At 51.7% G+C, this 22,337-nt stretch overlaps 1 protein-coding gene across 1 annotated transcript in view; it reads right to left on the minus strand.

Annotated features, from left to right (window-relative positions):
- srrm3 (serine/arginine repetitive matrix 3) overlaps positions 1-22,337 on the minus strand; it is a 52,325-nt gene that overhangs the window by 28,512 nt on the left and 1,476 nt on the right. The window contains exon 2 of the mRNA XM_047020932.1: positions 1,041-1,345. Within this exon, the coding sequence (XP_046876888.1) occupies positions 1,041-1,333 (293 nt within the window). The 5' untranslated portion in view covers positions 1,334-1,345. The remainder of the gene's footprint in view (positions 1-1,040; positions 1,346-22,337) is intronic.

Raw genomic sequence — 22,337 nt, forward strand, 5'->3', positions numbered from 1 at the left:
ATGAAATAAAGAGTTCATCAAAGAACATATGACAAAACAGTATATCAGATGACAGAAAAGCGTTTCAATGTCTGCTTCTGAGCCATGGGCAGCCCTGGATGATGTATTCGTGATTTTAGGATAAGATGAAAGATCACTTAGCGAGAGCCTAGGATAGAATGAGGATCACCCATCTGCCCGGATTTGCATCTTCATTGATTCAAATGCCCCCAGTGTTATACACTCTGCTCTTTGGAGACATCCGTTTAAAGTGAGCATACTGCTAATCACCGTCGCCACTACGGTTTCATGAAGAAGAGAAACTGGGTATGAATGTGGAACAAAAAATGGGCATCATTAAAACCTCTACTCATATTACAAAATCTCAACTTGCTATTTGATCTGAATGTCATAACATCCAGTCAAATCAAAGCCCCTCTCAGATCAGAGCTAATCTGGATACCGTACTGACTGGCGTGACTGACCTTCACGTTCAGACCTAGACCCAGAAGACACACTGTTTACGCAAAACCAACACAAGGTCACCCGGCTGCTTAGTAGTTAGCATCACAGCTAGCTAGCCTGTAGGGACTCCTGGAGCCTGGTTGAGCCATGTGGCTGAGCGTGCGTCCAGGCTGGACACATCAGACGTGTCTTGCCGCTAGGAAGATTAGAGGAGATGCCAGTCACCACACCAATCCTCGGTGGGCGCGTGTAACGCAGTGTAGCGGCAGCCCCTAGCTCTACCTCAATTAGCGCCTGAGGAAAGGGCATGTTAACAAGGGATGCTGCTGGATGTCCTTCACTAACTCTCACAGGCTCTGGATCTGGCAGTCATTCCTGGAGGCAGTTAGCATTTTTGTTTACTTTTGAAAAGCCCAGAGTGTAAATGTGCTGTGCTGAGATCCTCATCGGAGAGTACAAATGACCTCGACCGGAGCCGTACGCTTTCCAGCAGCAGACTCTTCTTTATGTCCCATGCGGACAGGGTGTTCTGCTGATTCAGACGCCGCAGTGTTCTAAAAACTATTTTTACCCAGGAGCCACCTCTTCCCACTCACCCCTGCTCCTCCATCATCTCCTGCAGCTCCATACACTTGAGCTCCACTCTCCTCTTCCTCTCGTGGTCCAGGATCTCTCTGTGGGCCTTCTTCACCAGGACTGGCTCTGGGAGAGGCTCCTCCTCTTCCTCCTCAGGCTCCGCCTCTTCCACCTTGGGACGCACAGCGGGCACCGATGCTGACCCGTCGGCCACGGCCCCTGGGCCCGGCCCTGGCCCTGCCACGGGCCCTGCAGGCTGGGGAACACCGTTGGCACTGTCCTGGGGGGAAGGCAACCTCGCCCCATCGTACATGGCCACAGAGCTCTGTGGAGACAGAGGGGAGAGAGAGACACGTTACCTAACCAGGGCTTTAACAGGAAAAGGTGTCTGAAAAAGTTCTAACATTACATAAACATGAATGAACACTAGACTAGCTCATGGGAGACAAGAGGGTTGTGTTAGTTCTTGGTTAGTTTGGCTCTGTCAGCAGAACATCCAAGCTGACATCCCTCTAAGGCACTGGGCCAGTTCTCCCGATGTGATGTGCTCAGCTCCTGGGACCCCTCACCACAAGGTAGTGCTAGCCGCAGCCTCGGTGCACATCCCAGAGAAGTGAGCTGTTTTACTTTGATCCTTACATCTCCAGACAGGCAGCAGGGTTTCTCTCCAAACTGAGCAGCAAGTTGTACACATATGGGTTCTTTAGGATGGCAGGCGCATGTCGACATGCATCACCACACAACACGGCACTAGAGGCCTGCCCTCATGCCCCAACAGACCGGCACATTCCGGGACCGGGGGGAGGGAGCTGACCCATCCACTGAGCAAGCTCCTATCCTGCCTGGACGCCAAGGTCAAACATACAAGCAGGAACCAGAGCAGAACACTGGGGAACTAGAACATTCTGATGGAATGGTGAGGATCACAGAACTGTATATTGAATTTGTTTGTTGCAATCCCACGTCTAAATTCATGCAGTGCTTTAATGAACCAAAGTTTGCACACACAAACCCAGGCCTGTACCACGTACTGTAGACTTTGGAGTTTGAATGCTGTCCCAACAGTTTTGGAAATCAAACCTCGCGTGGTACACAAGTGCTGGCCTCGCTGCGGTCTGATGGATACAGATATAATAGTGCTGTCCAGTCTGCTCTGGTACACGGAGAGAAGCCTCTAGTCTCTCTCTGAGAGGCCGGAAGCCTTCTCTGGCCAGCACCGGTCCTGCACAACTAATGGCTTCATTTTTCACCGGGGAGTCAGACCATCCCTGCCGAGGCACTTCATCACTGTCAGTCGGGTGAGCCAGGCGAGGATGACGCAAACTCTGGACGTCCACCTCCTCCAAACTCCCACTAAATTCAATCCCGTCAGAGAGGAACCGGGGGAGTTAGTCTCGTTAAATGAAAATGAGCGTCAGCCCGTGTCATGCAGCCGGCTGTAGCAAACAACAACTGAGTTTGCATGGTGTCCTTTGTCTAGGGGGGGATACGGGGCGTCTTCCTGACGTGTTTGTTATTGAGGAGAGTGGCTGGGATGTGGGCGAGGAGGAGAGCCGGCAAACGAGCCGAGTCGGTGTGTAGTGACACAACGCTTTTCTGGAAGAACAGGTGGCGGGCAGCGGGAGATATTGTCGCTGAATCTATTACACTGGAAATCTTCACTTGATATTCTGTGACAGTCCATTTCTGTTCACACAGACACACACACTCGACCAAACCCTTGTCTAGAAGAATTCGGGAATGTGAATTCGTATCAGTTTGGTAAAGCAAAGCTGCAATTACAGTCAGGGGGATTGCAACTGACCAAACAGTACGTATGAGGGAAGCGCCCAAGGGAAGCGCACAAAGGAAGCGATTTGAGTCTTCAAAATCATGTTGTTTACTATATAAAAACTGTGTAAGTGTGTGTGAGTACACGAGAGGAGGAACTAACAAGACATCTCCCATGGTTTTTCCTCACTTGACTGAATAATAGCCTTCTTCCTGTTTTTCAATTAGGTCTGCTGCCAGTTTGGTCAGTAGCCGGCGGCTAAGCAAGGGTAGGGTAGGATAGGGAAAGCAGGGCTGGGATTTGTCGTCTGGTCTGGTACTTTGGGCTAGGCTGCCCGAAGGAGGGGAAGCCATTATGAATGCTAATGACATGCTCTGTGGATGTCTTGTTTGGCCCACTGGGTCGCCCCAGGTAACACACACAAGCCAACACTGACACCATATGTCCCTGGTCCAAGGTCTGAGGCTGTCGCAACGACAGCAAACCTCCCCAAATAAACATCCCATAAGTTACTTGAGTTAAAAAATGTTGATGCATACAATTGCATTCACTTGACATGTATGACACAAAACACAATTGTGTTTGATCTGTATATGCCATTGTCATATTGATGTATTGTATTTTCGCAACAGTAATTTCATTTGTCCATTGGGGACAAATAAAGCTGAAATCCCCTCTAAGAAGTTGGGCTCTCTTATAATAAGGGAACACAAGGTTCAACCATCCTCCATGAACATCTACTCATTCAATTATGCATTAACATATTTATATACTCCCTACTGTATTGTTTTTTATTCCCCTACGGTTGCAAAGTGCATCAAATTCCACCCCTCTCTTCAATCATTAAATGTTCTTATGAATCAATCCCAGCAGAGAGAAAGAGAGAGAGAGAGAGAGAGAGAGAGAGAGAGAGAGAGAGAGAGAGAGAGAGAGAGAGAGAGAGAGAGAAAAGACTAGTCAGAGAGCTTCTGAAGTTGTGAAGCCTCAGTTCATTGTGTGTGAGTACTAACAGGAGGGAAGGCTATCTCGAGCCATTGATGGTGCCGAGCTACCATCTCTCATTCTTTCAAGGCTGGGGAAGGTTGTCACAACCAGCTATTTTTGGAATGTATTAGTCACACGCATTACACGTGTGCCATCTATTACTCCTGATTGAGCGGCCTCATTTTAACTGTAGCATCTTATGTCTACCTACCTGCCTGCCCGACTGCGTGGGTGTGTGTTCTGGTGTGTGCGGGTGTGTGTTCTGGTGTGTGCGGGTGTGTGTTCTGGTGTGTGTGGGTAATGAGATGCTGCTGCATACGATCACTCCCATCCCTGCAGAGCCCCTGCTGTGACTGGGCCAGGGACGGCCTTCTGCTGACATCACACCTTACACAACACAGCCTGGCGTCAACACGACGCTTGTTATGCTGCTGAAGCCACCAGGCTTCATTCGCAATGTAGACCCATGCTAATGCTGGGATGATAATCAGCGTTAATCATCCCTGAGTCATACTGTTTTTGACCATACGAACGTGGACTGGTAAATAATGCTGTGCTGGAAATTCGGCCTGTGTTGTGACTCATGGACCATCTTTGCGTGACTGTTATTATACTTGACTACTTGCTAATAAGAAGTGATCATAGCAGTATTATGTGCCCGTTTGCCCATTTACCCATAACATAAGGATAGCTTGAGATGCCATGGAGACACTATGATGTTTATGAGCCATATCTTTACCGGTTCGATTTCTTCCTGTTAAACGACGCTTGTCCCTTTCTGTCGTGTTTTCCCTCGTCCTCTCTCTCTCTCCCTCGCTCAGAGCCGATGGTCATCTATGTGTGAGAGTGCCGGGGTGGTGATGATTGGCTCCAACTGAGCAGTGCACCTCACTGGTGATTACTGTGTGGAAGTAACAGAGGGCATGACCGTGGCTGAGAGACAGGCAAACTGATTTGAAGCGACAGAGAGAGATGTGGAAAAACCTTCCTGGGTGGTTATCTCCGTAGGACGAGTTTAAAAGGATATTAACTCGTTTTTTATCTGAGTGGTGGGGGGGTGGGAGGTTAACACATGCTTGAAAGAGAACTGCACGTGCTTCTACCTTCAGATACACAGGAGGTCTCTCTCTTGCTCTCTCTCCTGCTCTCTCCCTCCTGCTCTCTGTCACACATGATCTCTCTCTGCTTCCTCCTCTCCCACTGTACTCTCATCCTCCATATTAATCTGACCCACCTTTTGGTACAAGCTTGTTTTTTTTTGTTTTTTTTCGCAGCTTGGCACCCACAGGAGGTTTTTGTCATCTCAAGGTCGGGTTTCTTCATTCCGAGCACGCAGGCTTTCTGTTGGGCGCCAGAAAACAAGCAGCAGCAACTTTTGTTTTCATCAGAGTCAGAGCAGAGGTTGCATACAAATAGCGTTGGTCTGATAGAGATTGGAAGGAGCATACAGGCCTACCTAGACAACAACAGCACAATGCTATGTTGGAGATGACAGATCGAGGCCCCACGTCGATTTCAGCGTACTTTTCCGTCTGTTCAGCAAAACATCTGAGACGGAAAGTCAGTTTAAATTGATATTTTCGGAACAATCTCAATACCTATGAAACAACAATAAAAATCACAGAAAAAACAGCAAGAGCCATAATATTTTCCTCAGTGTAGGCTGTATTTTATATTTTCAATAACCTTCTCCAAATCCAACACTGTGTTCTTCTCCCTCTGGCAGGCAGAGAAAACAAAGCCAAATGTTACAGAGAAAAGAGAACGGTTGCCTTAAAATTGACCACGTATTTCTGGCTGCCCTGCTGTAGTGGCCGGCTGGAAATGCTCTGGAATTTTCCAAGGAGGCTTTGGAGACAATAGTGCTGAACAGGCTGAGATAATGAGATACTAAACCGAGTGGGTAGTAAACAAACAGATTTTCAAGCGTCTCCCAGATCGCATCATACCCGCATTCATCCTTGCATTTTATTGAGGCACTCTCACAGACCCGGTATGGCTTTGGCTTGTGCCAAAGACAGGCTCCAACCACGACTCAGACGTTCTCCATGTACAGCCCATCTAAACATGTCCACAAAGACACAGGGGAGTGAGCAGGGCCCATGTCAGCACATTCTGGGGCTGTTGGCGTGTTGTTTACAGCGCACGAGTTGAACCATGAGGTCCTGCTGGCACAGGCGAAGGTTGCAGAGGGTTGAGCCTAGTGTGTGTGTGTGTGTGTGTGTGTGTGTGGGCTGAGGGGAGAGCTCGTCTCCTGCTCTCACATGCCCAGAGCTGGAGAGCCGACATGAAGGGCTGTGAGGAGGAGGCTGGGGGAAGGACAACACTAACCTTTGGTGGAAGAAAAGGAAACCCTTTCAGCTTCACAAAGGCAGAGGATACAGGATATAAACCAGTCCTGTCCTGTTTTCTGGGGTAGAGTTAATACTGATAGCAGAGTTCGTACTTACAGCAGAGCTAGTACTGACAGCCAGCTCAGACAAAGAAACTTTCTGGGTGGTAAGCATTCTCCAGGAGGATTTATTAACGATATACTTTTTTTGGGGGGGTTGCGGGGTGACAATCTAGAGGAACACTGCGCTTAGGAGGACCTGAGATGTGTCTAGCTCCCTGTCCCTCTGTGGAGACTGTGTTTGGAGCTCTACATCTGGTCTTCATCCTCCTCTTCCGGCTATTTCCGTTAGAGCTAGCTGAGTCTTGAACTGCATTTGCCCCGGATGGTGCTTATGGCCATACTACCCAGCATGGGTCCACTTTGCCATTGGAGCCTCTACAGATCTGGGGCAGGTGATTAGCATGGTGGTACTGGCGGGATTAGCAAGGTCACTGACGGGGGAGAGAGGGAGATGGAGGGCAGAGGAGAGAGATGGGAGGAGATAGAGGGCAGAGGAGAGAGAGGGGAGGAGATGGAGACTCAGGTCAAACTATGTTTGTACAAACAAAATAAATGATATTGAAACCGCCATTTTGACTATGTTTAAATCTACACAGTGCCGCTGGAATTTTCTACGACAGGTAAATTCTTCTTCTTATTATTATTATTATAGACCTCCTCTTCATTGTCTTCCCTCTCCTTTCCTCCTTCCTGTCCTCCTCTTTCTCCTCCCCCTCCTTCTTCAGTTCTTCCAGACGCAGCTCGACATCTCCCATTCACCCTCTTTAATGACCAAATAACCGCTGCACCACGGGCACACAATTTGATACACCGTTAACTGAGAGTGGATTTCATTTTGAATAGCGTCTTTTCCTTTCCTGTGGAATCAGCCCCTTGAAAGACGAAGTTACGAATAGAGAGTTCTGAACACCAAGCAGTCATCCCCATCGATCCCAGTCAGAAACTCAATTTAACTCCCTTTCCTTCCTCGTTTGTCCTGGTAGCAAAAATAATTATATTTCCTCCTTCACCTACAACAGCTTCGCCATACAGTTAATTTCAGAGGCTGCAGTTCCAGTGAATTCTTTGCCAACAGCAATATTTCTGCCCCTCGCCGCTGCATGTTGGAAAAATTCAATGCAGCACGGTGAACTGGCTACAGAAAGCACTTTATAAGACCATGTTCTGGACTGGTCATACTAAACTATAAAAGAATGAGGAGGAGAAGAACCCCCACTAAAGTAACACTCCCAGAGAGTGGAACATCTATTCAGCAAGTTTCTGTTCAGTGTTCTAGGAAGTTAGAATAACCTTCTCAGCAGGACTGTTCCTCTTACTTAGACGACAGCAGAAATTGGAAAGTGGAATTTAAGCAACAAGATAAATCCCTTCATCTGGGGAAACATTTAGAGCAGGGGCCTGCCTCTCTGCTCTCTCTCTCTCTCTCTCTCTCTCTCTCTCTCTCTCCTCCCCCTTTTGGTCTATCTCTTTCTTTCTCTCTGCCCTCTCCCTCAGTCAGTCTCTATGGATTACACTGTGCCCTCCTCTTTTGATCCAAACCAACAGTCCATTACTGAATTTCTGACAAGTCTGGCACCCACACTAGGTTTAAATTAGCCTAGCTGTACACATGAGTGACTGAAAGCCCACATTGGCAATTCCACATCTCGGAACTTTCCTTCTTTCTCATCTGTTTATTTAAGCTTCCAGAACTTTCTGAACTTCGCACCTCAGTGCCAAAGCTCACCCACTCCACACCGCAGAAACGGCAAGTCGCACCAGGAAATGATAGGCAATATATGACCAAATAGGCTATATCAAGCATATTAAATCGGGTTTATAGGATGACCAGAGACTTGTTCCCGTAGCTGTGACTGACACATCAAGCCTGCCCAAACGGCAGGGTGTCCAGGGAGAGGGCAGGCCTGGGGAAGATGGAGCATGCTACAGCTGCCTCTTCAGGGAAGTCGCGGGCATCACAATAATTATTTGTGCAGCGAAGCAAACAGCCAGAGAAACACCCCGGGTTCAGCAAGCATAAGTACACACATTCATCACAACTGGCCTGGGCTTGGCACAGTCCACTGCACTGCCCAGGAGCATCCATTCCTGTCTGGACGTGTGTGTGTGTTGTGTTGTGTTGGTGTGTTTTTTTCCATGTCTTCAATGTATTCGTTCAAGCGGACGGTTTGATCCAAAGCGACGTACGAGGGGGGAATTTGAACCCGGGACCTTCGATGTTTCCCTTTTAAGCGATGCCTTGGTGCTATACGACTTCGGTTAACCCATATTCCATGCGGCCTTCTGCTTCCCCTACTATTTAACACGTGGCAACATAACATCCTATCAGTCCCCTGACAAGACGTCGAGGAGAGAGAGAAAGTGAGACTGAGGGGAAATCCCTCTCCCACACACCTGTCTACTCTGTCAGCACGGGGCGACGGAGGGCTGAGTCAAATCAGTGCCAGTAGCAATCTAAAGCCAATCTCCAGCGTGCTGGAGCCCAGAGGAGCCCGCCCCTGCCCCCCAGCAGAGCCTAATTGACGGAGCAGAACTCTGGAGGGGGAAGAGCGATCGCCTCGCAGATACACGGTGATGCCTGTCAATTACCAGCCGGCCTTCATTCCCTCGCAGGTAATCAGGGTTTTTGGGGGGGCGGCTCCGCTTCTCTTTGCAGCTCACAACCACCCCCAAACGAGCTCCATCTCCTCCAAGCCTAGCAACCACTCTGAATATAGGACTATTCCCTCGACTTGGACCCCTTCTTCCCTACATGTGTGTGTGTCAGGCCGTTGGGCTTCGCGGCCGCGTCTAGGGATGTGTGTTTCACCTCAGAGTGTGTGTTTCACCTCAGAGTGTGTGTTTCACCTCAGAGTGTGTGTTTCACCTCAGAGTGTGTGTTTCCCAAAGAGTGTGTCTAAACACAGGCTTCCGCCCACGGCTCAGCCTCTCAACACACGGCGACACACAGCTTTATGGTAAACAGCCAGGCAAACGGCAACGCAGGCCGGCAACGTAGCCCTGTTGTGCGGCATTTACAGACATCCTCGAGAATGACACATTGTATTGCGTGTGAGCTGGTCGCGTTGAAAGACATAGGATTTCCGAGCAAATCTTGCCCTGTTTTCCAATGATTTCTTGACGGTTGATGAATTTGAGTCCTGAGTGGCTCCATGAGTTCAGACAGTGTGGTCTGACGCATGCTAGTGCACACAGGAAGCACACGACGGGAAGCACACAACAGGAAGCCCACAACAGCCCCAGGGTTTCTCTGGCCTTACAGAAGGACACACACAAGCAACATACCTCACCCAAACCCTCCCTGACACACAAACACACACACACACAGCACCTCGATGAACACATAATTGTTTACAGCAGCACGTTACCCAGCATATCTTGGGGGCTGCCAGACACGCTATGGCACTTCCTATTAGGCTAGTCCTCCAGAGTTCCACTCCAAAGACAAGCTGTGCGTCTGGGACCCCAGCTCCTCCCTCCCTCCTTCCCTCCCTCCCCCCCTCCCTCCCTCCCTCCCTCCCACTTCTCCCTCTCTCCCTCTCTCCCTCTCTCTCCCTCCCTCTCCCTCTCCCTCTCTCTCCACCATATTGGCGTTCACACTGTCCACAGCAGCCAGTTCAAAGACACCCTCAGATCTGGGCCACGGCATTAGCATATATTTATTTTTCATGGGAGTTCAAGGAAGGAGAGGCATTTTGCGGGGAAAAAGGCGAGATGGTAAATAAGGTCAGTGGAGAGAGGAAGAAAGGATGAAAGAGAGAGAGAGAGAGAGAGGGAGGGGAAGGAGGGCGGGAGAAAGGAGGAGAGAGCATTAGCGTAATCCTCCGAGGGAGGGCGGAGTCGTCCAGGCGATCATGCCGAGAGATAAGGCACCCAAACGAAGACACGCGCCACAGACACGTCCTCACATGACTTTGGAACCGACACCCTTCCAGCCTGTCTCTGTCTGGCTACATCTCCAGAACCAGGCACCCGTGGGCAACCCGGGTTCAAATCCCTACGGAGGGAGCTGGGGGGTAACAGACTCAGCGCCGAAACAGAGACCCCCGGATTGACAGCCCTGGACAGAAAAGCTCACCGTATTCATGAACACGTGTCTATAAAGCAGGGAATGAGCATCCCATAATGATGCTAATGTCATCCAGTGGGCAGCAGACACGCAGATTGCCCTGTGGCCACTGCAGTCATGCGTGCCTCTGACCGGGGTGCGTGCTGGGAGTGAGTCACAGCCTTATGTGGAGCTGGCCTGGCAGAGTCCCTCCTCCCCAACGAGCTCCCTGATCTGACTCCCCTCAGCAGGCCCGGCCTGCCCTAACCAACCAGCCTCCAACACACCCACCACCAGGGCCCAGACAGAGCTTCGGGGGGGGGGGGGGGGGGGGGGGAGCTAACGAGGTCATGCTGTTCTGGGTGGGGGGGGGGGGGGTCCGTGTCTTCCAGAGGTGCGGCGAGGGAGCACCCCTAGGCCCGTGCCTGTTGAGCCCGGCTGCTCTCCTGGGAAATCAGGAGGGAGGGAGTGTTTAGGAGAGCCCCAAACCCAGAGGAGGAGGGCAGGCTGAGGGGACCTGGGCCTTCATGAGAGGGCGAGGATGGAAAGAGGGGAGAGGGGGGGTCTGGGGAGGGCTGGCGTGGGGAAAGCCTTGTTAACAGGATGACGACGTGGGACAGAGGGAGGCAGGGGGAACTAGAGGCACACCCCTCAGCTCAGCTTCTGACTGGCTGAGGGGCAGGGCGGGGGGAGGGCTCTGACTCAGTTGTGTGCGTGTCTGTGTGTGTGTGTGTGGGGTGGGGGGGGTGGGGAGTGGAGCGTGGGTGGGGGGGGGGACATCTGCAATGCCAGAGTGCCAGAAAAGAAACTTGGAACAGCACCTGCTCTGCGACGAGCTGAACCTCCACTTGTTTTCGTTAACAAACAGAGACCTTGGAGAAAGGTGTCTGAGAGGAACGCCACAACAAAGTGCTCGTTAGTGCAGCTGTTCTGTAGGCTGATGATTCGTTAGGCAGGCCTCCTTAATTAACCTCATCAGCACATCTGACAAGCGCAAATGAATTCCTTTACGGCCTATTTTTGCTGTTAATAATTAACGCGAGTGTATATTTGTCATATCTTAAGCTACTGCTCTGCTGGCTTGTTTAAAAGTGCGCATTAGCGATGACAAACAACTAACAACGAACACTTTAAACCCGTGCAACATAAACATTAACACAGACATACCCTGATCCATGATCCTGTCACGCAGCCAGTGGAGGCTAAGACCTAACCCAACCCTCCCTTCTAGATTCCTCCGTGGCTCTCCTGCCTCGACAGTTCTTCAGAGGCCACCAGGAAGGCTTCCCTTCAGCCTGTCTCCAAGGCAACCCTGACATTCCATTTAAAATTAATTTGGGCCGAGCGGGTCGCCGATAGGTTGAGCAGAAACCAGCTACATCCCATCTCGCCGAGGGAGGAAGAAAGAGGGCAAAGCTCCACTCCACCCAGAGAGAGAGAGAGAGAGGGATCACGCTGTCTTCTGCATTCTCACTCTGCCTCCGACTGTCTGGAAAGATGGGTGGATTCATAACACGAGGGCTGCTGTTGTTTGTTTGTTTCAAGACGGCGTTCTCTCTCCATTCGGGTCATCATGCAAATCGAATACAGGTGTCAGAATGCGGTGGGGAGCTGAGGGGATGGTGGCATCCGCTCGGCTCAGGAGAATCATCTTGTTATTGTAGATATTATAGTAACCTTGGGACATAAAGGGGCCCATTTCACAGCTCGCTGGGTTTAGATGAGGGAATAGGTGTGAAGAAGCGGGACTTCATCTGTCTCTCAAACTCCCATTAGAGGAGCTGGTCATCAGCATGCAGGCCTTGCTGCTGTGCCCAAACCCTGTGGAGGTGAGGCCCATTCACAGGCAGGACAACCATTGCTGAGGAGGTCACTCTTTCACTCAGTGCAACGTGACACTTCTGCCCTTGTCAAACATACACAAATCCTTATGGGCAAACACACACACTCACACACACACACACCCTGTCAACACAAACTATTTGCACAGGAAGGCCAGGGTTGTTAGCAGACCGTGACAGTGTCGCATCACTCGCTCAACCCACTGTCTTCCTGTGTGGGGGAGAGAGGAGGAGAATGGAGGAGGAGAGCGGAGGAGAGGAGGTGAGTGAAAGAGAGGAGGGCGGAGGAGAGGAGGTGAGTGAAAGAGAGGAGGGCGGAGGAGAGGAGGTGAGTGAAAGAGAGCAGGGCGGAGGAGAGGAAGTGAGTGAAAGAGAGGAGGGCGGAGGAGAGGAGGTGAGTGAAAGAGAGGAAGGCGGAGGAGAGGAGGTGAGTGAAAGAGAGGAGGGCGGAGGAGAGGAGGTAAGTGAAAGAGAGGAGGGCGGAGGAGAGGAGGTAAGTGAAAGAGAGTAGGGCGGAGGAAAGGAGGTGAGTGAAAGAGAGGAGGGCGGAGGAGAGGAGGTGAGTGAAAGAGAGGAGGGCGGAGGAGAGGAGCCGGCCCGCTGAGACAGCGTTGGAGACCTGGGACAGATCGGGAGCATTGCCCAGCGCCGCGCCAAAGGGGAGAGTGATTAGAGGAAGCTTTGTTCATCTCTGTGGATATCTTGAGCCCGTGTCACTGCCCTGCTCCCTCGCCCGCTGGGTCCTAAGTCCACTGCCAATCAGGGAGGAGAGGCTTTCTCCTGGCTAGAGGAACGTCAGAGCCAGCCTGCCCTGGCACACCTGCTGAAGACTATAGGCTGAGCAGAGGTGAACCTGCCCAAAATAAGACAGCCATCGTTTGATCGAACTTGCGGCTTCTTTCACGTTCGCCTGCCAAACGACCAACACGGTTGGTTTTAGCGAACAACACACTGACGACGCAAGACACCAAATCACAAAGCCGACGAGCACCCGTCCAAATAATGAGCCGGCCAAGAACTCAGACTGGAGAAAAGCACAAAAAGGTCCTCGAAGCAAAAACTGTCGAGGAAATGAGAGACCAGGAGCTAGCCACCGATCCAGTGAAAGGTCAGTGGGCACTTGGAAACCTTTGAAGGGATTCGTATACCGTTCTCCTTTGACCTCTCAGCCTCTGCGGCGGGGGAGACCTGGCCTGGAAAGACAGAGAACCCCCGTCCTCCTTCAGACCAGAGAAGAGAGGACCATCTGACAGGTGTGGCTTTGATAAGAGTGACGAGCCATCTGCCATGGGCTCATCTCACACCTGACTGCACCGCTGAGAGGGAGGGAGGGAGGGAGGGAGGGAGGGAGGGAGGGAGGGAGGGAGGGATGGAGGGAGGGAGGGAGGGAGGGAGAGAGGGAGGGAGGGAGGGAAAGAAGGAGAGACTTGGCCCTGCAGCTGGAGGGCATCTCCTCTCCTCCTCCTCTCTCAGAGTCCTCGAGTGGCAGAGGCTCCAGGGACGAGAGGAGACGGATGAGAGACGACAAGACAGAACTAGTAACGCCACATGGGTGGAGCCAAGTATACCTAGACCTGGTCTGGTCTGTCTGGCTGTGCCCCTCTAAAACCCTCAATCTATTAGCCAGACCCTTGCCATACAGTCCTGGCCAATGAACCCAATCCTCCATCCAGACGGCTAGGAATATGGGTTTCATACAAGCCGTAACAATGTGAACACCTCCGTTTCATTTCATTCGCCAGCTGAGGTCATTTCTCCTTTGTTGGTGGGGGGGGGGGGGGGGGGGTATAGCATTTTAGACCAGGCCAGGCCAGTCTTGGGTGGAGGGGGATATTGAATTACATTTCCAAAGCACGCCTGTAATCTCCAACAAGGGAGCTGGACAGGATTATGGCGCAGCAAGCAGGAGAGCTGGGCCCTCTGTAATCCCCATGTCAATAGCACCATGATAATATTCACACCCAGGGACGTGGGGGGGGGGGGAGGGATGATGACGTTTGCCCAGCCCTAATCAATACGGGGGGACACGGGCACCCCGGTGTCTGCCTTCTCTTAACAGTCCTCTGAGCGAGTCTCGGATGCCATGTGGAATTCAAGACTCATGCTAAGTGGTTCCCCCAGGCGCCAGCCATCATTTACTAGATAGCGCAATCTCCGGGTGAAAGAACAGTCCTTTCGCCGCAGTAAAGTGGAGCAAATGGGGCAGTCGGGCCACTCGAGGGTATTTTTTGGTGTGTTTTTAGGGACTGAATGATCTGACGGAGAGCCCCTGGAAGCTGGGATGAGAGGATGGGGAGAGAGACCTTGGAAGGCCCTGTGCACTCACACCCCTCTCTTCCTCCTCCTCCTCCTGATCTGACTTCTGCTGTTGTCCGACTGCTGTTGACCTGCTGCCAAGGGTAGCGAGGATAGGAGGGCGCTCAATACGGAGTGATTGGATCTACGGCACACTCTCTCCGAGCTCCCGCAGACCTGCTCCACCAGAGGGCCCGTGGTGCGGCCGGGGTCACCTTGAGCTCCAGCCGGCCTGCTTCGACCGGCTATTTGAATGGGGGCCAGAGAGAGCCATATCCAGCTGCAGGGGAGGAGAGGTGATGCTGCTGCGACAGACACAGACACTCAGGAGTCCCACAGCCTCTGGAGTACACTGGACCTGCTCTGTCTGTCTGGCTGAGGCTACGGAGGCCAGCCAGTAGTCAGGGGAGCTGGGGACAGCAGCAGCCCAGCCTGCCAGCTCTGGAACAGGCTTGGGAAGGGCGGGGGTCGTAGGGGGGCATTCAGAAGGACGGATGACTCATAAAAGGTCAGGTGAGCTGTCTGTGCTCCCTCTCTGGAGAGCTATCGTCCGGTGCCTGAAAGGTTAGATCAGGCCCCTGGCAGCAGCCGAAGGCAGCCCATAATACAAGAAATGTCACTTGATGCAGTGAAGTCCGCAAAGAAGCAGTCAATACAGGGGCTGAGCCGCAGCAGCCAAGCCCCTCTCAGTCTCTGTGGAGGCCAGCTGAAGAGAGGGATGAGATTGCGGGGGAGGCGACGGGGGAGGGGTGTTCCACCTAGCCATTTATTATTCTGCTGCTAATTGAGGCCACCTGCTGTCTTCGCCGAGGTAAAAATATCCGTGGTAATGAACACCTGCACCTGTAAAGTGGTCTCAACGGGCAGAGAGGCGGGTTACCTCACCCTCGTCTTATGACCTGCCTGTGTCTATGACAGAGCGAGGGAGAGCAGGAGAAGGGAGGAGGAGGAGGGGGGAGGAGGGGGGAGGAGGAGGGGGGAGGAGGAGGGGGGAGGATGAGGGGGGAGGAGGAGGGGGGAGGAGGAGGGGGGGGGAGGGGGGGGGGAGGAGGAGGAGGAAGGGGGAGGAGGAGGAGGGGGGAGGAGTAGGAGGGGGAGAAGGAGGGGGGAGGAGGGGGAAGAGTGGGGAGGAGGAGGGGGAGGGAGGAGGAGGAGGGGGGAGGAGGGGGAGGGAGGGAGGAGGGGTTGAAGGAGGGGAGGATGGGGAAGAGTGGGGAGGAGGAGGGGGAGGGGGAAGGGGGGAGAAGGAGGACGGGGGAGGGGGTCTCGACGGAGCCTCCGTCCAAGAGGTCAGGGTCCTTGAGGAGGGGGGCGGGGGTGGGGGGGACTGTGGTAGCAGCAGTGCCGGTCCTCCAGGGGGGTAACCCAGCCTCCCCTCCCCGAAAGCAGCTGCCGTCACTGGCCTGTAATCTCAGAGAGAGGAGGTCCAGAGGATGACTGAAGTCCAGGCCTGCTTTAGTATCCTCTGACTGGGCTGGGAGTGCGCACAAGGGATTGCCCCCCCCCTCCCCCCCCCAGCAGCCATCTGTTTCCTGCCTCGTGCCACAGTCCCTGTTCAACACTGCTCCTCTACTTTTCCGGCTCATTCCGGAAATTGCAGCGCTCAGCAGATATGACCTCCAGACGGCTCACTGGGAGGCCGTGAAGGAGGCCTCTGACACAGGAGGAGCTGCTGACCCCCACACGCTCACACGTGCTCCGTGCCCAAGCAGGACTGGATGAAATCTGGGCTTTTTTGTGGGGATCGAAAGAAAAAAAGCTTGTCGGATGTGTTTGACTGCTGGTTCCCTTTCACAGTGAGATGCAGTTCTCTGATGATGTGATATCGCTTTGCCCACTCCAACCGGTCATTGAGTTGTGGAATAGCGTTTCGGTGAGAAATGTCAGGTTCCTTGACATCTGGACATTTGGAAACGTCATGCTGTGGGGGTTGCATCAATCTCAGACATGCTATTTCTCCTTAACTGTACTGCACTCTTTCAGTGTCAGGCTTTGGTCAAACAGCCTTCGTAGCTCTTGGAAAGGGCAACTCAACTGACAACATCCCACCAGTCAATTAAATACAGTAGAGGATCCAAGCCAAGTCTTCCTGCAGCTAATTAAACACCTTTCTCCCTCTCTCACGGCTTCTTCTCTGTCTGTCCATCCTTTTCCTTCTTTATTCTTCAGAGGAAGGTGCACCCTCCAACACATTTTGCAGCTTGCCTCAGATCATGTGGAGCTGACTAGTTGCTCCCAAATGGAGAAAGTCAGGGTGCATGAAATTTCCCATGATACCACTGTTCTAAACTCTGCCTGTCTGCCTGTCTGCCTGTCTGCCTGTCTGTCTGCCTGTCTGCCTGTCTGTCTGTCTGTCTGTCTGTCTGTCTGTCTGTCTGTCTGTCTGTCTGTCTGTCTGTCTGTCTGTCTGTCTGCCTGTCTGCCTGTCTGCCTGTCTGCCTGTCTGCCTGTCTGTCTGTCTGTCTGTCTGTCTGCCTGGCGTTCTGTCCTTGTTTGAGCTCTGCGCCCCCCTGACAGACAGCTCCCATTGTGGAGTGGGACACCAAGGCCAGGGAGAGCCAGTGTTATTAACCAGGCTGGCTGCCAGGCTGCCTCTGGCCCGGCGACACGCATCTCCGCTGGGTCGGGAGGAAGGTCAGGCGGAACAACTCAGCCCAGGGTGAGCCGCTGAAAAGGGGTCACCTGGAGAACATGACCCAGCCTTTCCGCTCATTTCCCCTGAGAAGGGCTGAGCTACGACAGGGGAGCCGTTCGACGCGGTTCAGCTCCTGCCATGCTCGCTCGCCCTCTCCTCTCTCCCCGATTCAGTGAGCGCCGGAGAGGAGCCTAACTGCTTCTTCTTTGACATTACCGCGACGGTGATGAGCTCATAGTGGTTTGGAGGAACAAGAAAAAGCACATCGACAACTTCGCCATGCCAACTATCAGTTCCCAACCAATAGGAGAGCTGCAAAGCATCATAAACGATTTCACAATGAACAGTCCCGATTTAGGCGAGTTGTAAAACGCCTTGACAAAAACCAAAACGCCCCTATAACGTTGAGAAAGCATGCCATCAAATCACACTCCTTGAAAAGTGAAAGTATCCCCCCCAAAATGGGGTTTACAAGCTATGGGAGTCTCGCAAAGCAAATGGTCTTCCAGCGCCGCATGGCTCTTTATCAGATACAACATAAACAGCCCCCGATGGTAAATAACAGCTCGGTACCGCCTGCGACAAATGCACCGCCTTTAATACAATAGCAATTTTGAAACGGCTCACTTTATCTCCATCTCTCCGGCACCTTCCTGATACGGTGGCCCGTGACTAAGCGAGGAAGGAACCTTGGAGGAGAGGGGCACGTAAACAGACTCTCTCCTCATGCCGGCCCCCTCTCCTTCCTACCCCCTATCTATTTCCTCCTCTCCCTGGAGGGAGCTGTAGAAAGCAATGAGGCCAAACATTCCCTGGAAAGTGAACGGGGAGCAGGGGCGGCCAAACCTATTTTCTGCTGTCGGTACCACCGCACTCTTTTCCCTCGTCGCTCCTTTAGGAGAAAACAGCGTTTGAGTTTGATCGCGACATGGCATGACTGTATGTTATGTCAGGATGATCGTAATGATCCGCGGTTGGCAGCATTAAGGCAGGGACAACTTCGTAAGTGACAGTGCACGTCCAACGTCAAATTCAAATCGTGAATTCAATTCACGACTGGGAAAAGTACAGGTTGCTGTTTCGTGTAGTTTAGAAAACTGCAACTAGGAAAGAAAATGGGCTTGCTTCTCTCTATAATAACAGACATTGCCTATTACAACAGAGAGCATCAACAATACAACAGTCATTGGGAGAAGTGGCATGTTTATAACCAGTCATCTTCTCTTCAGAGGCCCAGAGAACAGTTCACCAAGGCCACGTCTGACTTGGCCCGCAGCAAATTAGGGAGCAATTAAGTCATTGTTCTGAGGACAAGCTCGGCTCCCTCGTTAAGCGGCTAGACGGGTGATGGGGGGGGGGGGGTGGGATCTGTCATCCGCTGGAGGGAGGCCCTCCTCACACGCCAGTTTGGTGTTGGATCGTTTCTACACCCCTCCAGACAGTTTCACAGTCAAAACTTGGCAGAAAGCGGACCCGGCATGGCTGCAGATTGATACTAATCCTCATAAACAACGTGCAGGATGATCCACGAACACACACACACACACTCCTGCTGACTCCCTCCACTATGTATAGGGTGTTTGGATGGAGATGCTGGTGTGGAGCTGCTGCTAAGCCCAGGAGATGTGGGTGGTGGATCGGGGAATCACACTTCTGGCACTGCAGCTGAGCCACAAATATAACTGTGTCTGCAATGCAATTAGTCTTTCTAAAAATGAGCTGAGATGTTGCGACCTGTAGTTTTAGTCTTTCGTTTTTTCACAATGTATGCTTCATGTTTTGGCTGCTTGCAATGTTTGGGACTACCTCGTTGTTATGATCAGTGACCTATGCTCTTTTGCAAAGCTCTCTCTTGGAAGTTGCTTTGGATAAAAGCGTCTGCTAAATGCATAAATGTAAATGTAGTCTTATTCTACCACATCTCTGCATATCCACGTCCATGTGAATTCAGTTTGTGAAACGATTCAAGACAAAAACTACTCATGCTATGAACGCACATGACCCCTAGACTGTCTCTAGGCATTATTACCTTGGCTAAATATGATCTTGTGTTGAGCCTTTTAGCAGACATCGTTTGCGAAGGAAATCAAGAGTATGCCATTTATTGAGTCAATTACTAAATAGACCTTACAATGTCGGCTACAACATGTTTGTGTCCATGCATAAACTATGCCCCATAGGGTAGTGAAGTACACATTATTGAAAGTGTGTACCTAGTCTGAATCGTCAAATGAGGTCCTGTATTAGAAACTGCAGTAGGCACTGAGGTAGTCATAAAGGCCTACACATAAACAGGAGGACACAGTCACAATACCCCTCCCCCAAAACACAGAGAGAGAGAGAGAGAGAGAGAGAGAGAGAGAGAGAGAGAGAGAGAGAGAGAGAGAGAGAGAGAGAGAGAGAGAGAGAGAGATGAAATGCAAGCACCTGTCAGGCCCTCTCATCTCCAAATGACCTGGATCTGGGCCTGTCCTATCAACATGATACAATGTTGTGTTGGTTAAGACTCCCGTGAGCAAAGCGTAGGAATGTTTGAACCGTGGCAGCAGTATGTCTAAATATTGGACATGTCTGAAAAGACTGCAGAAGGAGAGCCCTGATATGAATTCCCAGAATGTTCCGGAAGAGAAAAGATGGAAAAGGTCAGTGAATGCATTAATCTCCAGCATGCTTTCACTCAGAGCATCGCTGCCTACCGCCTTCATTCTTTTCAGTGGTCTTTCATCTCCTCTGGGGTGAAAAACAGCATCGCTAGACAGCCAAAGCCTCACAGCGCTCTGCTGTTGGCGCTCTGTCATCCATCTCATCTGGGCTTGGCTTGAGGAGGACAGCATAAGCCATTTTCATTGGTTGAATTTCTTTTTTGAATGATTTTGTTTCTTCTACGCAGGTAGCCTCGCTGCATGTTAAGATAAACGTAATCATTTCCATATGTCCCCGGCTCCGATAGAACACGATGAATTCACAGAGGAGCTGCAGCATGCCGGTGATTACTAAGAAAGGGTGTTAGAAAAAAAAGGACACAAAATCCTGAAATCAAACTGTTTACCTCGCTGCCTTCCCCATGTCCCTCAGAAGCACGATGGATATGGATGGGGTGGTAACCTCTCTCTTTCTCTCTCTTGCTCTGTCTCTCTCTCACTTTCTCTCTCTGCCTCTATCACTCTTCATCTCTCCCTCCCCCTCTCCATTTCTCCCTCCCCCTCTCTCCATCTCCCTCTCTCTCCCCCTCCCCCTCCCCCTCTCTCCATCTCCCACTCTCTCCCCCCCTCTCTCTCCCTCTCCCCCTCTCTCTTTCCCCCTCTCTCTCTCCCTCTATCTCCCCCTCTCTCTCTCCCTCTCCCCTCTCTCTCTCTCTCTCTCCCTCCGTCTCTCCCTCACATGGCAGATGCTTCGGTGGTAAGGCCGAGTCGCAAGCGGCAGCTGCTCTCGGAGGCACACCTACCTATTCTAGTCCCCGTCTCCAAACCCCCCCCAAACAGACACACAGGCAAACGTACTGAAAGCCACACCAGCCCAGGTTATCCGAGCCTGCTTTGTGTGGCCTCTGGAAGCAGACACGCCACTTCTACATTATTCAGTGTTTGGCGGAATACACGCGCGAGGTGCACGACAGCACACAGACAGCACGGTCTTCAACCCCCCAGCTTAGCTCCTCTCTGTTCCCCTTTCCTCGCCTCCGCACGTCTCTCCTACCATACCAACCCCGTCGCCGTGCTCCCCTCGGCAGACGAAGACCTCCATGCATACTATTGTGATATCAAGCGGGGTTCAGGTCTGTGAGGAGGTAGGTTAGAAGAAGAATATATAAAGGGCTTTTTATCATAGCCCTCAGCGCGTCTCTTTTTCTACATTCCTCCCTTCCCCATCGATACTCCCTTGGCTGCACCCTCAATCCTCCTTCCTCGCCTTCACCCTCTCACTGTGGGTGAACTTCAAAGCCACTCTGAAGTCGGTGGGATAGAGGGGGGAGGGAAAGGGGGGGGGGGGGGGAGGAGGATCCCGGGAGGGCGGCGCCTGAAGCCGTCTGACAGGCCCAGCGTGCCCCCCCCCCCCAACCCCACGGAGGGGGAGTGCAGCGACAGCTTCAAACGGGCCTCTCTGCGAGTCCAACGACTGCCTCCCCTTGTCTCCTCGTGACTGTGTTCACTTCAATAATGCAGTTTCATCAGTCTTTCATCACCACCACCGGCCCCCCGTCTCATTCAGAAAGATCCTCATAAAGGACATTTGTTTAATTCATCCAAATGATGAATAATGGTGGCAAATATTTTATTGAGTCATTTTAGATCTAAAGAAAATAGTGAATAAATCATGTCTGATTTAAAACCATCAGGGCCAAGGACACCACTCATTAGCTTAAGACTGTTACAAAAATCTGGGAGTTTGAATTATTCAATTTTAATCCTTGATCAAAATTTGATCTTATGTTTCTTGCCGTTTGATGAGGACTTGAATCCCTTTGATGTGAGGATGGAAAGTTGACTTCCAATCCAGATCAGACAGACTGCTGTCCATCCATCACCCGCCTGGTCTTACACCTGACGCACCCAGGAAACACAACTCAAGGCCAAACTTTGTGAACCAGCCCTGCTCACACATCGACGGAACACTGCGGAATCCAAATTCCATTTACGCTAGGAAAGTGATTTCAAGAACACGACACGGCTCCTTTTGAGCGCGAGCTCAGGTCTAATGTAGCCCTCCAGATGAGTCATGTGGCGTGGTGGTTGTGTGGTACCAGAGCCCTCTCCAGCTTCTGCTGAGCACGCAGGCAGATACAGACCTGGCCCAGGGACTCCTGAAGACAGGAAGCATACACTCTCCCATCTGCCTTGAACACTCCAATATCAACTACTCTCTCAAGACACACACATATCCACACACAAACACACAGATGCACACACTTTCATACAGACACACACGTATCCACACACACACACACAGATGCACACACTTTCATACACACTCACTCACACAGTCATGCAGACGCACGCACAAAATAACAAGGACTCGTGTAGTGAGGCTGTTTCCACTGAGCGGAGATTAGGGACTGAACATCAAAAGCTAAATCCAAGTTTAATCTCCACTGCCCCCGTGCCGAATGGCGGCAGGAGAAAGAGATAAAGACAAAGATTAGCATTTGCGTGTGTGTGTGTGTCTGTAAGGATACAAATGGATGCTTTAACAAGGGTACAGAAGCATGCTAAATTGCTAACGTGGCCACCAGCGCTCTCAAGAAGCCCAGGGCTGATGGGAGGCATGGGGGTGTGGGTCCGTGTCATACGGTGATCATTCATGGCAGTTACACAGGCTGGATAGACAGACACTAGAGATCGAGCATTCTC

The sequence above is a fragment of the Hypomesus transpacificus genome, chromosome 5 (genome assembly GCF_021917145.1).
Source record: "Hypomesus transpacificus isolate Combined female chromosome 5, fHypTra1, whole genome shotgun sequence".
NCBI lineage: Eukaryota > Metazoa > Chordata > Actinopteri > Osmeriformes > Osmeridae > Hypomesus > Hypomesus transpacificus.